The sequence below is a fragment of the Grus americana genome, chromosome 1, assembly GCF_028858705.1.
Source record: "Grus americana isolate bGruAme1 chromosome 1, bGruAme1.mat, whole genome shotgun sequence".
NCBI lineage: Eukaryota > Metazoa > Chordata > Aves > Gruiformes > Gruidae > Grus > Grus americana.
The window spans coordinates 86426873-86444703 of record NC_072852.1 but is presented as its reverse complement, the minus strand read 5'-3'; the positions used below and the strand labels follow the sequence as shown (position 1 = coordinate 86444703).

The 17831-nt window shown below is 44.2% G+C and overlaps 1 protein-coding gene across 1 annotated transcript in view; it reads right to left on the bottom strand.

The window, feature by feature from the left end:
- Positions 1-13643, bottom strand: part of LOC129197613 (scavenger receptor cysteine-rich type 1 protein M130-like) — a 35317-nt gene extending 21674 nt beyond the window's left edge. The window contains exons 1-2 of the mRNA XM_054806230.1: positions 13520-13643; positions 957-1271 (exon numbers count right to left, since the gene is read on the bottom strand). Coding sequence (XP_054662205.1) covers positions 957-1271; positions 13520-13589 — 385 coding nt within the window. The 5' untranslated portion in view covers positions 13590-13643. The remainder of the gene's footprint in view (positions 1-956; positions 1272-13519) is intronic.
- Positions 13644-17831: the final 4188 nt, after the last annotated feature.

Genomic DNA, 17831 nt, shown 5'->3' with positions numbered 1-17831 from the left:
GTGATAAAAGTAACTGTATTTGTGGATGAGGGAAGACTAGCACATGTCATTTACCTCACATTTAGCAATGCCTTTGACACTGTCTTGTACAATATTCTTGTGTCCAAACTAGGATGTTACAGTCTGGGTGGGTGGACAACTACATGGTTAAAAAGCTGATTGGATGGTCAGGCTCAGAGAGTAATGATTAGTGGGTTGCACTCTACCTGCAGGCTGGCAACAAGCAGAATACCACTTGTTGGGTCTTTTCTGGGACCTGTTCTGTTCAGCATGTTTACCAACAACCTGGGGGAGGTGATGGAGTGCATTCTTATAAGTTTGGGATGTGGAGGGAGATAACCCTAAGGGCAGAGCTGCCGTTCAGAGGGACCTAGACAGGCTGGATTAATGGGCTGACTGGAACCTTATAAAAATCAAAAAGCGCAAATCTAAAGTCTTGAAGCTGGGGAGGAAAAACCTCTTGCAATGGTACTTTATCCAAAGAGCAAAACCAAGCACATCTTGCAGAGGAAGGCAGTCAAACAGACATTGGATTTGTTTGTCATTACAGACTATCCTGCCTTAGTGTACATGAAGATCTGGAAAAGAAAGGCAGTTATATGGCATAACACAGCATTTTCTTGCTTCTCCATCTACACCTACTCTTTTAGCTCCCATTCCTGGTCAAAGACAAGTTTAGTACTGCTCTCCTGTTGCCTGGGAGAGCTGTGGTAGAAACAAGTAGTATTTCTTTTTCTGTTCTATGTCATTTAATATCTCTACTTCGATTCTATGTCATTGCTGGACCCAGGCAAAGAAGACATACGCTTGCAGTCAGCAGAAGACTTAACGCTGGTGCAACTTGCTTTGCCTGAGTGGAGGCCAGGGAGAAAGTGTTACCTCTGTGCAGTACTTGGACAAAGTTTGATCTCAGCTTGTAGCATTTTTCTGTTATACAAGGTTGGATGACTTCTTACCTGAGCAGATCACTCCAGTATCAAAGTAATGAGGGCAGGTAAAAGAACCCCATCCTGTATGTGAGCAGTTCCAGAGAGTGGATTCATCACCACGACAGTCAACTCGATACAACCACGTTGGTCCAGATCCTTCTCCAAAAGGAGCTCGATTAAGGGCCTGAACAGCAGATCCACATTGTAGTTGCTTACAAACAACCTCAGCATCTTCTATGGTCCAGTCACCATCGCACACAGTTCCCCACTGCTCCTCATGTTTTACTTCCACTCTCCCAGAGCAGGGTCCAGTTCCATTTGACAGCCTCAATTCATCAGCACCTTCATACACAGAGACAGAGCACATTTATGGAAAGGACAGTGTCTAATCACAATTATCTATTGCAGATGGTAATGACATTATTATTACTCTTATTTTACTCTTAAATCAGGCTTATTCAGTTCACCTTTCTAAATAGTCCAACTTGAAGTTTTTTGCAGGCAGTTTTGTCTGTATTTACAAGTTTGAACTAACCACACTGCTAAAATATAAGTTATTTCTAATAACAGGCAAGCTTTCACTTCTTCTGACCTATCAGGGCTGGGAAATGCTGAGTAATGTCCTGCTGTGTGATTCACAAAGGCTTCAACAGAAACTCCTTTCTCTGTTGTTCTGCCATGATGATATCCATCTGAAAATGTTCACTGGGCACCTGTTTCTTCATTGCTGTGTTCAGTATGGTGTGAAGAAGCCATTTCCCTTGTCTGCCTCAACTTGTTCCTCTCAGGCAAACTATTGCTTGCAACTCAGTGTCCCAATACTCTATTCTTTCCCTCTTCTCTTGCCCTAGCAATGGGGTACCCAAGTCAGGGGTACCCAATGAGAGAACAGAATTCCTCATGAGGGGTGAGGAGATGCAGCAGCATAAGCAGAAGACAGACAGGTAGGTCTTTATGTTGTTCCTCATGCCTCACCATCTCTCGGGGTAGGGCTGATGCCCAAAGAACCCTCTTTTCCTGCTCTACTTCCAGATCTGTCTCTTTCCTTTCATATGGATATACATTTCCCAGTTCGTTTTACCTGTGGACTCACAAAATAACATTACAGTCATCACAGAGCACTTGATAGAGAGCTTGACAGAAGAGGGAAGATGTACATGTTGGTTTCTTGCTTTACAGTGTTGGACTGCTGCTATAGATGCTTCAAATATTACACAGTAGCTTAGCACAGGGACTTAAAGGCTGAAAAACACAGAGAGAATTTTGCTACATTAAAAGGCAGGAATGAAGGTGGGACACAGAAGCAGTTCTTAGGAATCCAAGCGACACAAAGGCCTACTAGACCAAAGAAACACAGGGGAAAAGGTCTGAGTCTGCATCTGGCACAGACACAGTAAACATTGGAAAAACTGAAGTGTGTAGCCTAATATGTAATGACATGTAAAGAAAAAAAGTGGACTTGTTCAGGAATTGTCTTTAATTTTATTTTTTTTTCCCAGTCAAGAATTTTAAGACAAGAGTTTTGGAACATCTTTTCATAAAAAAGATTCTTTACTTGCAGAAAGTCTCATATCTGCTTGACTAAAAAGCATATACAGAATCACAGAATCATAGAATATGTTGAGTTAATATTCTGAACTGACGTAGACAATGATTTTCTGGAGGTGTTTGTGAGAACAAACATTGAAACAAAAAAATCCCCAACCCAAACCTTCTGCTAAATTCCACCAAAATCAGTCACCTCTGTAATTAAACAACAATATGTATAGCATTCCCTTGTTAGGTTATGTGATAGAAAGCTTGTCTTCATGTGCAAAAGAGAACAGAGGAAGAATGGCAGGTGGGGGAACCCCAATAATCCAGTCAGGGCCCTGTCCTGATCCCATCTAGGGCTCTTCCAGCAAAGCAATCTAGGCCCCATTGTCCATCTGGTGTGAAACCCATCAGATGAATCAATGTGAGGGTGTTCTGTGTCACCTTAGAGACTGAGGGGGCCTAGACGGTATGGGACACCCTATGAGATGCAAGAGAAGAGCATCTTGGAATTGCACAAGGCTTATTATGAGATGTTCAGGAGAGGAATCAAAGGTGGGAAAGGGAGGGATCAAGGATGTTTGGGTAGGAGCAAGCATGAGAAAATAGAAGGGTAAGTGGATAAAAGGATGAGAGTCAATAGGCAGAAATGGGAGTTTCCTTCTGAATATCAAAAAACACTTTTTTACCATGAGGATGATTAAGCACTGGAACAGATTACCCAGGGATGTTGTGGAGTTGGCTTCCTTGGAGGTATTCAAAAGCCACCTGGACATGGTCCTGACAACTAGCTCTAGCTGGCCCTGCTAGAGCAGGGGGGGTTGGACTAGATGACCTCCAGAGGTCCCTTCCAACCTCAACCATTCTGTGATTTTGTGAAAAGTGGCCAATGGTGGGTAAGCAGGGTGCTGGTCAGCATGCTTGTCTGGCTATGCCCTGCACCTAATCAGCACTATCCATTGTGGTTTTGTATTAAAATCTGTAACTGTTTTCCTGGGTGAGGTGACTCTATTCAGTGTGCATGTATGTGTATGGAGTTCTAAGTGCCAGCAACTGCAGCTGGACTACAGGTCACAGAAGCACATGTCTTTGGTGCTGTGCTGGTTTTGGCTGGGATAGAGTTAACTTTCTTCATAGTAGCTAGTATGGGGCTGTGTTTTGGATTTGTGCTGGAAACAGTGTTGATAACACAGGAATGTTTTAGTAACTGCTGAGCAGTGCTTACACAGAGCCAAGGCCTTTTCTGCTTCTCACACTGCCCCACCAGCAAGGAGGCTGGGGGTGCACAAGGAGTTGGGAGGGGACACAGCCGGGACAGCTGACCCCAACTGACCAAAGGGATATTCCATACCATATGATGTCATGCTCAGCAATAAAAGCTGGGGGGAAGAAGAAGGAAGGGGAGGACATTTGGAGTGACAGCATTTGTCTTCCCAAGTAACTGTTACACATGATGGAGCCCTGCTTTCCTGGAGATGTCTGAACACCTGCCTGCCCATGGGAAGTGAGGAATGAATTCCTTGTTTTGCTTTGCTTCTGTGTGCATATTTTGCTTTACCTATTAAGCAGTCTTTGTCTCAACCTAGGAGCTTTTCTCACTTTTACCCTTCCGATTCTCTCCCCCATCGCTCAACTTCTGCTCAGATTTTGGCTAACACAGCTCATGCTAAGGCCTGATGTATGCTGGGAGCAGCACCATTAGGTCAAAGCGAGAGCACTACATAGGCCGGACAGGTGCCGGGAAAGAGCTAAAGGGCCATTATACAGCCATTATCACCTGCTGAGTGCTGGCTCCTGCAGACATCATCTTTGTCTCCCAGTTTCTTCAGAATCTGCTAACTTAGAGAAATGGTATAGACCAAAATTCCAAGCTGGAAGGTATAAAAACATCAGCTTACTCAAAAAAGTGTTTGAAGCAGATGCAACAGCTGTCTGACTGCTGTGATACCTGTGAATATTGAAATATTAAGATCAATTCAAGCAATTAGAGCCATTGCTCAATAGATGTAACCAAACAAAAGGGAAACCATTACAAATTAGAAAATAGTTAGAATAGTTGTAAGATAAGAAGCTCTGGAATAATCTCATTTTAAAACAGCTTGGCCTTGGAAGAACAGATGTGCAAAGATAAGAAAGTTACAAGATGATCACAAAACCAGCCTTGAAGGATAAGGTATACGTGATACCAGGACTGAGTCTGCCTAGAAGTAAAGGTCAAGAAGAGTATGAGCCTTCATCTGAAGACCCCCGACAACCACCCAGAGGTGCCAACAAACATGCGTGAAGGACATTAGTATATGCTAATATATTCCTGGAAAATCCATGAATGGGATAAGCATTACTCAGAAATATAATGAATATGTATATTAACATAGCATAAATACTTGTTAGTTTTGTCTTTAGGGTGTGCATATTAGGTGGAGTTATCCCCCGTGCACCCAGCGCTGCAATAAAGAATGCCTGCTTTCTAAAACTTCAAAGTAAGTCTTAGAGAGTGAATTATGTTGCCGCTTTCCGGTAACAGCTGAGGTGTTCATGTTTCCCAGTGTGATACAGGAGACGCCCGCAGCATGATGGAGGAGGAAGGATGAGCACTCTCACCATTGGCTAAGTTAAGTGCATGAATTAAAAGTTACAGGTTATAAGTTATGCAACCTTATGACTTGAATGGTGAATGGCTGATCAGATTTGGCCGGAGCTTGCCAGATCACAGGCTTCTTGTAAGTTAAAGAAGGGAAAAGGGAAACCTGTTATATGCTTATTACTAGGCAGTTGTCTTAGAGCATGTGTTGGGTTTGCGTGGCAAGGTTTTGGTAGCGGGGGGGCTACAGGGGTGGCTTCTGTGAGAAGCTGCTAGAAGCTCCCCCTGTGTCTGATAGAGCCAATGCCAGCCGGCTCCAAGACGGGCCCGCTGCTGGCCAAGGCCAAGCCAATCAGCGCCTCTGTGATAACATATTTAAGAAGAAGAAAAACACTTAGAGAGAGAGAGCTTTTGCAGCCGGAGAGAGGAGTGAGAAGATGTAAGAAACTCTGCAGACACCAAGGTCAGTGCAGATGGAGGGGGAGGAGGTGCTCCAGGCGCCGGAGCAGAGATCCCCCTGCAGCCCATGGTGAAGACCATGGTGAAGACCATGGTGAAGCAGGCTGTCCCCCTGCAGCCCATGGAGGAAGGATGAGGGGGTGTAGAGATTCCACCTGCAGCCCGTGGAGGACCCCACGCCGGAGCAGGTGGAGGCACCTGAAGGAGGCTGTGGCCTGTGGGAAGCCCACGCTGGAGCAAGTTCCAGGCCGGACCGGTGGACCCGTGAAGAGGGGAGCCCGTGCCAGGGCAGGTTTGCTGGCAGGACTTGTGACCCCGTGGGGGACCCCACGCTGGAGCAGTTTGCTCCTGAAGGTCTGCACCCCATGAGAGGGACTCCATGCTGGAGCAGGGGAACGATGAGAGGAGTCCTCCCCCTGAGGATGAAGAAGCGGCAGAAACACCGTGAGATGAACCGACCATAACCCCCATTCCCCGTCCCCCTGTGCCGCTGAGGGGGGGGAAGGGTGAAGCTGGGAGTGAAGACGAGCCTGGGAAGATGGGAGGGGTGGGGGGAGGTGTTTTAAGAGTTGATTTTATTTCTCATTCCTCTACTCTGTTTTGCCTAGTAATAAATTAGATGAATTCCCTCTCTAAGTTTGGTCTGTTTTGCTCGTGACGATAATTAGTGAGTGATCTCTCCCTGTCCTTATCTCGACCTACAAGCATTTCGTTATGCCTTTTCTCCCCTGTTTTGTGAATGAGGGGAGTGAGAGAGCGGCTCTGGGGGGCACCTGGCCTTCAGCCAGGGTCAACCCACCACAGAGCAGCAACAGATACGATTGATGCATTGAAAGGTGAAGATGTATGGTTGAAAAAGAAATGGAAATAATACTTGGAAGTAAAGTGTAAGCAATTAGAAATGCAAAATAAACTGCTTGAGTTAAAACTTCAGCCCCAGATAATTCCAGAAGCTGAGCAGCAGAGGAGGACGTTGTTGGAAACTAAAGTTTATTGTGCCACATATGATGGTGATTGGGATGGGGATATCTGGAAAGAAGCAGATGTGCATACCCTCCCCTCAGGGCATGGTGAGAATGAGGATAATTCCCTGACTCCTGCCCTCTTGACACCTGTAATCAAGTCTGAACAACAGAGCGTGCTCTTGGGGGCACAAAACACACCTCCCTCCACAACAACTACTGGAGGGGTTACTGCCCTAGAATTAAGAGATCTGGAGCAGAGATACCCAGCTAAGGCAGATATACAGAGCTACCGATCTGGAGCAGAGATACTATATAATGTGGACCAGCTAGCAAGCATCTAGATGGCTGGAGCCAAGCAGCTCCACTCTGCCCCAGCTGAAGCTCAATCATTGGCATTAGGTCCAGGAGTCTTGTTAGATACTGAGCGGCTAAATATAACCGGTCCCTTACGGACTTGCACTTTGTGCTAGGGACACACTATCCATCCCGCTGACTGCGGGGACAAAAGTACAGTCATAACAACAACAACAATAATAATATAAAACAAGTGATGCACAAATGCAATTGCTCACCACCTGCGGAAGAAAACCCTTGATGCCCGGCCTGTTCCAAGCAGTGATCCCACCTCCCCAGTTATATACGGAGCATGACATTATATGGTAGGGAATATCCTTTTGGCCAGTCTGGGTCAGTGTTACAGCAAAATCAAATGTTACCAAGACTATCGCTGTTCAGGATGACCATTGTATAGTCCTACCCCTGTGTTAGTTACTGTTTATCCAACAATGTACTACTTAAGATGTGATTGTCAAGAAGTAGAAGCATAACTGATAAATTGTTAGTTTGACCAACAAGCCTTGAAGAACCATGTGGACTTGCCAAAAGTACCAGGAAACTAGAGGAAAGGTAACTCTGGCAGGGGGAATTGTGACCACCGACCCATGGACCACCTACCCCAATTATACACCTACTCAAAAGATAAAGGCGGAGAAAAGAACTGAGCATGTGTTCTAGTTTGCATGCTAGATGAAAAAATCTAAACGAATCATTTAATAGAATAACAATGCATATGTATTAGAAAGATGAATATGTTAATGTTGTATGTATAAATAACCACTGATTTGGAGCTTTGGTGTGCTGTCTTGGGACAGACACCCATATCTGCACAAATATGCAATAAATTACCTCTGCTCTGTGTGTATATTGGCATGTTGCACACCTGGTAAGTGAACACCCAGTTCTGGGACAACATCAGCTGTTGCTCTTCCAGCTTCTTGTGCACTTGACAGGGTGTGAGAAGCTGAAAAGTCCTTGAGTTACTGTAGACACTACAACTATCCAGCATCAACTGAAACATCAGTGTGTTATCAACATTATTCTGATCCTAAATCTAAAACACAACACTATACCGACTACTAGAAAGAAAATTAACTCTCTCAGCCCAAACCAGGGCAGTTATGAAACCTTGTGACTTGAATCAGTGAATTTACATGACAGACTAGTCTGGACAAAGGAGAAATGAGCCCCTCTTGTTGTGTTTGTTTCTTGTATGTCTTAATGAGCTCCTAAAATAAAGTTCAATTCACAGAGTATGTTGTCCTGTAAATTTGAGAGATCCAAATTGACTCTGACACCCCCCCATCGAAGGAGAGTGAGTGAGTGGCTGTGTGGTGCTTAGCTGCCTACTGGTGTTAAGCCACAACAGATGCCAGAAACTGGAGTGAGTGAGGATAGGTACTGCATTTCAGTGTGTGATTGCTAGTGAATATCAAGTTGGACTAGCCAGTGAGTCAAGTATTTGTATGTGTCTCTGGGAGTGAGGTAACTGGAGGAGGTGGCTACCAGAGGGACCAGATGGTCCAGGCCAACTATTGGAGAGATGATAAGGTCAGAGGGTCAACTCACAGACCCATTTGCATATATGTTAGTGCATGAGGCAACTATAGAGACTAAGGATCCAGGACCAGATGCTGGATGGGCTGAGCATCAGGAGGAATCCAAATTGTACATATTTGCATATTTCCCACTGATAGACTTTTATTCTGATCAGTCAGAGAGGAAAACATAGAATCATAGACTCACAGAATGGTTTTGATTGGAAGGGACCTTAAAGATCATCTGGTTCCAATCCCCCTGCCATGGGCAGGGACATCTTTCCCTAGAGCAGGTTGTTCAAAGCCCTGTCCAACCTGACCTTGAACACTTCCAGTGATGGGGTATCCACAACTTCTCTAGACAATCTGTTCCAGTGTTTCACAACCCTCATCATAACAAATATCTTCCTTATATCTAATCTAAATCTACTTTCTTTCAGTTTAAATTAGTTGCCCCTTGTCCTGTCACTACAGGTCCTGGTGAAAAGTCTCTTTCCATCTTTCTTATAAGCCCCCTTTAAGTATTGAATGGCCACAAGGAGGTGCCCCTGGAGCCTTCTCTTCTCCAGGCTGAACAAACCCAACTCTCTCAGCCTTTCCTCATAGGAGACATGTTCCATCCCTACGATCATTTTTGTGGTCCTCCTCTGGACCCACTCTAACAGGTCCTTATCTCTCTTCTGCTGGGGACCCCAGAGCTGGATGCAGTACTCCAGGTGAGATCTCACTAGTGTGGAATAGAGAGGCAGAGTTGCCTCCCTCGACCTGGGGGCTACGCTTCTTTTGATGCAGCCCAGGATGTGATTGGCTTTCTGGGCTGCAAGTGCACATTGCTGACTCATGTCCAGTTTGTCACCCACCAGTATCTGCAATTCCTTCTCTGCAGGGCTACTCTCAATCCGTTCATCCCCCACTCTGTACTGATCCTGGGGATTGCCTCAAGCCAGGTACAGGACCTTGCACTTGGCCTTGTTGAACTTCATGAGGTGAGGTTCATATTCACACATTTCTCAAACCTCTCAAGGTCCCTCTGGATGGCATCCCTTCCCTCAAGCATATCAACTGCACCACTCAGCTTGGTGGCATCTGCAAACTTGCTGAGAGTGCACTCAATCCCACTACCTATGTCATTAATGAAGATATTCACAGATTCACAGATTGGTAGGGGTTGGAAGGGACCTCTGGAGATCATCTAGTCCAACCTCCCTGCTAAAGCAGGATCACATAGGGCAGGTTGCACAGGATGGCGTCCAGGTGGGTTTTGAATATATTGAAGGATACTGGTCCCAGCATGGACCTCTGAGGGACACTACTTGTGACTGATCTCCATTTGGACATTGAGCTATTGACTGCAACTCTTTGGATGCAGTCATCCAGCCAATTCCTTATTCACTGCATAGTCCATCCATCAAACCCATATATCTCCAATTTAATGATGAGAATTTTGTGTGCGACCATGCCAAAGGCTGTACAGAATTTAAGATAGATGACATCAGTTGCTCATGATAAGGCCATTGGTGCTGTTTGTGTTTGTGTCACTGTTGTCTGTTTCTGTCTGTGTGGCCAGCCGTGAACAGGGGTGTGTGTGTGGGGGGGATTGGGGGTGTGGGGGTGGGGGGTGGGGGGGGTGGTGTATGCGTGTATGGACCTCAGGAAATAGAGCTGTAACTGCCATCTCTTATCACGCTACCAGTTTCAGCAACCCCTGCACAAGAAAAGTTTTTAAGAAGTATTTTATCAAGCCATAATCAGACATTTAAGCAGTGATAACATGAGAAAGAAACATGCCTTAAACCTTGGGATACAGGCCAACCTGAAATGAAGACAGGTATGTAATTATTTGCTGGATATAAATGCTCAATTGAATTACACATAGAATATTGAACTATTTGAAAGGAATTTTATGTTTCAGAGGAAAGGAAGCTCTGCAGCTTTTGTGATGGAACTAAGAAGCCTGAGGCACTTTCTAAAAATTTAATTCTCAGTTTTGACAACTAAATCATTCTATACTCATCCTGTTCATCTGTTAATCATTGCTGTCAGCTCATGCATCCCTTGGAACCAAGTTGTTGGATATGAGATTTAAGCTTCTCAAGGAGAAAACTTAAAAAGAGAAAATGGGAAAAAAATGTTGTGTTCGCATTAGTGAGCCACACGAATTGAAAGCCACTGGTGTTTACAGCATGAAAGAGGACATGACAAAATGGGTGGAAAATCAAATGGCAGAAAACCTCATACAGGATCTTGGTATTTCCTGGTTAAGGACAAACTACAAGCTAAATTCACACAAGAATCAGGAAGAGCTTGGCCACCACATCTGAGACTTGTCTTCAATTTGATCAGATTTTAATTTCAGCACATTATGGAACAGGTAAATCTCTGAAGAGGGCTGGTTACTTCTTTTGGGGTCTGGAGGATCATTCAGATTGACCACATAGCTAGAGAAGGTTTACAGGACAGTCACGTAAGAAGCCTAGTAACTTTGGTCCCAAATTAGCAATGTTTTGAAACCTGACACACAATGGAAAATTAAAGCAAACATCTATGGGACAGGTTTGATGCAACTGTCAGTGCCCTAATCCTTAATGGCCTTGCCCTTCCCCACCTGGGGTCTACACAAAGTCTGCCCACGGGCCCAGGCCTTCCTTTAAAGCACAGGCCTGGACCTTCTGTCCCTGCCTGAGCTACATTGTAGGTGCATCTGTGTTCAACTTGGACACAGCTGTGCCTGGCCATGGGCCCTGTTGATCTGCATGCTGAGCCACAGATTGACTGCCTACCTTGACCTTGGACCTGCCTCATCACCATGAACTTGCCTGATGATCTGAGGCAAGTTGGCAACAAGAGTTGAACCCACCTACCACCCCTAGGTCTGCCCTGCTTGCCTCTCTTGGGTACTGTGGGGCTGGACCCTGGCTGGTGAGGCCACCAACCTGCGAGACATGTTATTGCGGTTGGAGCAGCTGGCCCTTGCTGTACCCTCATACCATCTCTACAGCTCATGAGTCATAGGAGTCACATCTCCAAAGCTGACACAGTTAGCTAAGACAGTCACAATTCTTAGTGAGTAAGACTGCACTGGAATCAAGAAAGGTATGAGAACCTGACCAGGTACCAAGAGAAACCTCCAGTACTCATTATGACCCAGCACTGGGCAGCGATGTGAACAGAAAACAGTGCAGCTGTGCATATCTTGCAAATAGTCCAGAAAGACACCTCTCAGAGATCATCTCCTATCAATAATGGTATGTGATAAGTGACAAAAGATAACCTCGGATTTTCCAGTAAGAGTTTTCAAAACAATCCGGTGTGGAAAATATGACATTTCCTCTCTTCCTCAAAAGAGAGAGGTGTTCCTATATATTATACTGCTTGCTGTCATTTGAGATTGTGAAACAAGAATATATCATTTTTCTTTGCATTTGGAAACAAATCTAATTCTTCTTTCTATTCCCTGTAAGTATGGCAGTCTTAGCCCATGAACTGATGCTAATGCAACCACTTCCTTCAGTAACTAAACAATGAAACTGTTGTTTCATTTCTCATTCCAGAGTAAACTGCTAGCAGTAGTCAATTAAAGGCAGTTTATTTGAAGAACATAGTCAAAAAAAGTTTTCTTAGCTAAAAAAAATACATACATTTAAAAGAAAAATAACTTCTAAGAAAAGTTGAATTCATAATACATTGTTAAAGGCACCAGATAATCTATGTCCATTAGCCATATCCAGGAGTAAACAAACAGCTTCTCACTTGGTTGATCCACCTCTCTGCACTTGAATTTTAAAATAATCCAACATCTGATGTTTTCAACACATGGCAGCATGCAAGGCTGGATGCGGAGGTAGGCATAAGCCAATCAACAGATTTAAATATTCCCTAATCAAAACTATCATTTGCTGTAATCAATCTTATGTGAATTTTTTTATGATACCTACAGGCACACTCTTTTGTGTTTCCTCAGACTCCATAGCATGTCCCACAAGTGCTTTCATTGAATTCAGTGGTACTGTTGGATAAGAAGACTTCAGATTTTGGCTTGCTCCAGTGAAGACCTGGTTACTGAAGGCCAGGGGTGAAAATGAGCCGTGCATCCCTGTACTCAGACTCTAAGTGGAGGTTTTTGCAGGCTGCCCACTCACTCCCTGATGGCTGAGCCTCCTGGGCTGCCTGCGTGCTGCACCCTCCCTGGGGAACAGCAGGGGGCTGCCGCAGCGTGGAGAGTGCACGTACCACCAGATCAGAGGCGTGGGTCATAGGTGCTGATGATGGTGTCAAGGTAAAGCTACTCTTGTGTACATCTGCCACTGAGTTACTCTGGCACTATTCCCTGTTATTAAAAAGAAGTTGTCAGAAAACTCACCCTAATTTCTACAGTACTGCTCAGTTGACACTCAAACATTGCTAGAAAGATACCTAAGTACAAATGTTTAATATCGTTCTTCACACTCCTTTGTACAGAAAGGCCTGTGTCTCCTCTTCCCATCCACTTGAACTGTGGCTGCATCCATGCAACTGGTGAGAACCTTTAAGACTAGAGCCATGCTACATCCAAGTATCAACCATGAAGTCTTATTCTCATCATATGGGGATGTGACCACCAGTCACAATGCCATAGTACTACCGCCATGTGCATAGAGACAAAAATGGGAATTCCAAACTCTGGCTCTAATCATCAGCTTCAAACATGTACACATGGCTCTAAAAAGAGCAGAGAGACAAATAGTGATAAGCTTCAGATATACAGGAACAACTGAGGGGATGGTATGTTACCCAGTCAAACTCCACTGGACACACAGAGCACAGCAACATCATTTTAACTGGTGATGAGTAAAGACGTGGAGTTATTGATTCTGTCTACACAGAGCTCAACAGGGGAGGCAACACAGTAGTCAAAATACTGAGATGGTTTCCATTACAGCTTGGCTGTTTACTAAACTTGGACTCGAATTCCTATGAGAATGGCCAGTCACTGATGTCTGAGTAAAATACAAAACTATTACAAATAGCTTAGCCTTCTTTCTCTCAGGATCATCAAGGAGATTGAATCAAGGATAGAAATGTATTTAAACACCTTCTTGACACTTTGGCTTACAGGTTGGTGGAACAGCAACCCATTTATATCGAATTTACATTCTTTTCCTATCTCACTGCCTTATTTAAAATAAAACATGTACTTACCCAGGGAGACCGGAATGAAGAGGAGAAGCAGGCACAGCACTGGAGTAGAAAAATGTCCTTTTGTTGCCATCCTGATTGTGTGCAGATGAAACTTCACTATCTGATAGGCACTGCCTAGACCAAACTCTGCATGGGCTTCTCTGTATCTCACAAATGTCTACAAAGGAGGAAATATATAGATTCACATGCTAGCATGAAGGAACCAATAGAAATATTGCTCACCTTTTTAGACGTTATCAACAGATTAATCTCAAATCTGAAAGAACCAAAACCTCCAATAAAATTCTAAAATAGTGCTTGTGACCATATATGAAGGATGATTACGCTTCTGATGTCATCATCGGAATTGTCGTGCTTTACTATGGGACCAACATAGGTAGTACAGGCGGAGCGGTACGCAAAATGGTTATTTCTCACCTGACAAAGTGATATGAAAGTGCAGGACATTGTCATGAATCATTTTGGAAGAGAAAAAGGCAAAGAAAATCCCTACTTTTGTAGCTCATCGATCTCCTTGGGAGCAATTGTACTCTCATTGTAAAATCAACAGAAGCAGTGTTAATCACTAGCGGTAGTTCTGTGAGTAAAAAAATGACACCCGCTCTGTCTTTGAGACAAGTGCTGCTCAGGGTTTCCTTATTCGGTCAAAACTTGAGAACTGTATGGGCAGAAGCTTTTGAAAGACCATCTTCCTTAGGATGTGTATTATAGGACTTCCTGTTTCCTTTGCTGAGTTTCTTTTTGCTTCAGGTTATGTATGACCATTGCTGGTAGTTCTGCCCACTCTCTCATTCACTCCAGAATGATGACTTTAGGGAAATAAAAACTGCTGTTAATTAAACTGTGGCTACTTGACTCATTGTCGGCAACTGGGATAAGTTGCAGAGTGCTATCTGTTTACACCAATCTGAACACACATTCCTCTTTATGACACTGACACACATGCTTTTTTTGTCTGATGGCATCTATCTGGTGTTTATCCAGAATCCCAAGTTTAGTGATGTCCAAGCTGTTAGGTCCACCAACAAGCTCTGCAACCTCTTCCCCTTCTCACTGGGCTTTGACTGCCTGTTAAAGATCTGTATAACCTTGCAGCAGCGTAACCTTGGGTCAGATTGCTGTGGAAAGAGCTGCATGAGGAAGAGCGGAGAGAAGTCTGGCCAGAGGCTGCCCATTGTTTGCTCAGAAGTTGCTCAGGAGCTCAGACACTTGCCTGTGGTCTCTGCTAGAGCTATATGGCAGCCAAACTTGGGTCTGGCCATGAACTTTACTGATACTGACTCTGACCTGCTGACTTGACTTTATGGCTTGATCTGGGACCTACCACCTTACTATGGTCTTGTTTGGATTGCCTGGACTGCTGACTTAACCTGGCTGCAGTCACCGGACTTATTCTGTTCTTCTTGTTCAGGTACTATGGGACTGTACCCCTTGGTGAGGATCTAGGCTCATGCCTGCCTTGCTGTCAACTTCAGTTCCTGTGTGACCTTCCCTTGCAGAGCAGCCTGTTTCTGCTCCCTGATGAAGACCTCTGAAAAAACAGAAAGTCACTGCCATTCCACTGGAAATACTGCAGACATACTGCTCCCCAAGCAACATTTTATTCCAGGGGCTCCTGTTGCCAGTTCTAGGGGTACCTTCTGGCTAAGGATTACTTCTCAGTTATTTTGCAAGAAAAATCTGGTGTTGATTCAGTTTTTCTCACTGAGATGAGTAGAAATTAAGAGGTGGTCAGGGTGAGGAAAAAACCACTACAGATGTGTTAATGAGAGATAGACAAGGTGTCCTGGTTTTGGCTGGAATAGAGTTAATTTTCTTCCTAGTAGCTGGTGTAGTCCTGTGTTTCAGATTTAGGATGAGAATGATGTTAATCATTGCTGTCAGCTCATGCATCCCTTGGAACCAAGTTGTTGGATATGAGATTTAAGTTTCTTCTTCCTACCTTCCTTTTCTGTCCTATTAAGCTGCCTTTATCTCACCCACAAGTTTTACTTTTTTTCCATTTTCGGTTATCTACCCCATCCCTCTAGGAGCGAGTGGAGTGAGTGAATGTCTGTATGGTTGTTTTAGCTGCTGGTTGGGTTAAACCATGACACAAGGTATCCATTATAATGTCTGTTCCTGTACTGAGGTTCAGTGGTTTCACCTAGTGCTCTTTTCCTTGCTGATTAGTAGCCATCAATAGAATTCTCACTGACATTTTAAACCCACTCCAGGAAGTCTAAGAGTGAGATCTATTTCTCAGCATGCAGGCCCTTGATGACCAGAGTCTCCTTCATGGGCACTATGACCAAGTGACCAGGTACATGCCAGTGCCCATGGATGTTAGAACTCCAGAATTCTCAGCTGGAGAGAATCTGGTACTCTGCTTTTCCTCTCTCTCCCCTTGCAAACAGGGGTGTCATCAGGATCAGTATTCACTTGGATTGGGACTGGCAGGATGGATTCCCTGTGCCCAATGGGCATAAGAGCTTATGTAAAAACCACGGTCCCCATGATGACTTTAACAAGTCCTGACTATGTCTGGTGACACCAGAATGTGCTTCTAGTCAAATGACCAGGAGAAGACATCTATTCAAGGGCAAGTTCAATGGCAACATGACATCACAGCTATTATCCAGCCTTATTCACCTAGCAATGTTTGTGAAGGATCTCAAGTGTATCTTCTCATTAGACTTGGATACAGAATGTTCCCATATGGAAAAGTAACCCATCAGTTATCATTGCACAGCCCATCATATCTGTTGGTATCCTTTGCCTGGAAGACGAGGAACATTCTGGGACACCATCTGTGCTCAGATAGCAGAAGAAGAACCAGCACCATCTCCACTAAGCACAAACATCTTGGTCTACATATCCAGAAGTTCTACTCCTTCCTCATATGGATGAAACACTTTCTTCTTCTCTGAGGAACCCACCTACCACTCTCCCCCCGCTCCCCAGTCAAGCTGTCTCCCTTCTTCACTTCTTTCATGGCCACTTATAAGCCAGTCACAGGCTGAGGGTTCTGTCTCTTCTCTCCTGGAAACAGGGATGCTGAGCAGGAATCTTTCATTTGTCTTTAAAGCAGAGTATATCTGTCATAAACTGAGTACCTGTTTAGAAAAGATGCTCTGCCATCAGTTTCATCCCTCTGAAGGTCCGTCCCCCAATTTTCAGAAGTATTCTCTGATGCTTTCCACACTGTATTCCCACTGTTGCCCTTAGAAGTAGATGTCCTCTCCTCCACAAGGAATTGGTCATGACAGCAAAAATATGTAAAGGGGCAAAGAGGGGAAATTGAAAGTTTGAAACAAGAGCATCTGATAGCAGGTCATCAAGTGGGTCTGGAGGACTAGGAACGACTTCAAGATTTATGAAGAAATACTGAAGTATATTTGCTTTAGGTTTAGTTTTCCCAATGTGAACATATATTTCTGAATTCTTGGTGCTCTTTTTTTGACTCCACATGAGTTTCTGGGACTTCTGGATGGTTTGTGCCACTTGTAAAGGCTTTTTCAGAATTGGCTTCTCCTCCAGAAAAGCCTGGGAAGATGGACAAAAAACAGCCCTTATGGTCTGGAGGCATGGAATAGAATGTGCTGGGGACAAGACTCATCCTTGTGTGCTTGAGAAACAAACTTTACAACTCTGTAACTAAAAATCATATTGCATATGGAGTTGCAGGGACACTGGTTAGCACACACCTTGGACAGGAAGATGTAACAGGTGTTGGTGCCTAGAATCTGAATGAGGTATAAGACCCTCACATGAGCTCTAATAAACTGTGAAATTTTGCAACCAATAGTTAGATTGTGTGAGAATGCAGGAAGAAAATAAAAAGAGAATTTCCTTTGCTGCATGAGAAACATCATACTAGTATCAATTGCCTGATTTCTCTGCTATACATTCTGAGAGAAATGAAATTCTTTTTTCACAGAAATGAAAACGGAATCTGAGGATACTGGTTGACAGCTGCTTCTATGTTTGCTGAGTAGACAATACTGCAGACATACTGCTCCCCAAGCAACATTTTATTCCAGGGGCTCCTGTTGCCAGTTCTAGGGGTACCTTCTGGCTAAGGATTACTTCTCAGTTATTTTGCAAGAAAAATCTGGTGTTGATTCAGTTTTTCTCACTGAGATGAGTAGAAATTAAAAGGTGGGCAGAGCCCACTGTTTTCCAGCTTGCAAGGAAGGAAGAAGAAAAGTAGATATGGGGCAGGGCTCCAATCTGGTTCAAACACAGAATGAGGCTTTGTTGTTCTCAGGATCTGTCCATATACAGGAGATATTACTTTCCTGCAAAATGGGCATACATGGTGGGAGCAGCC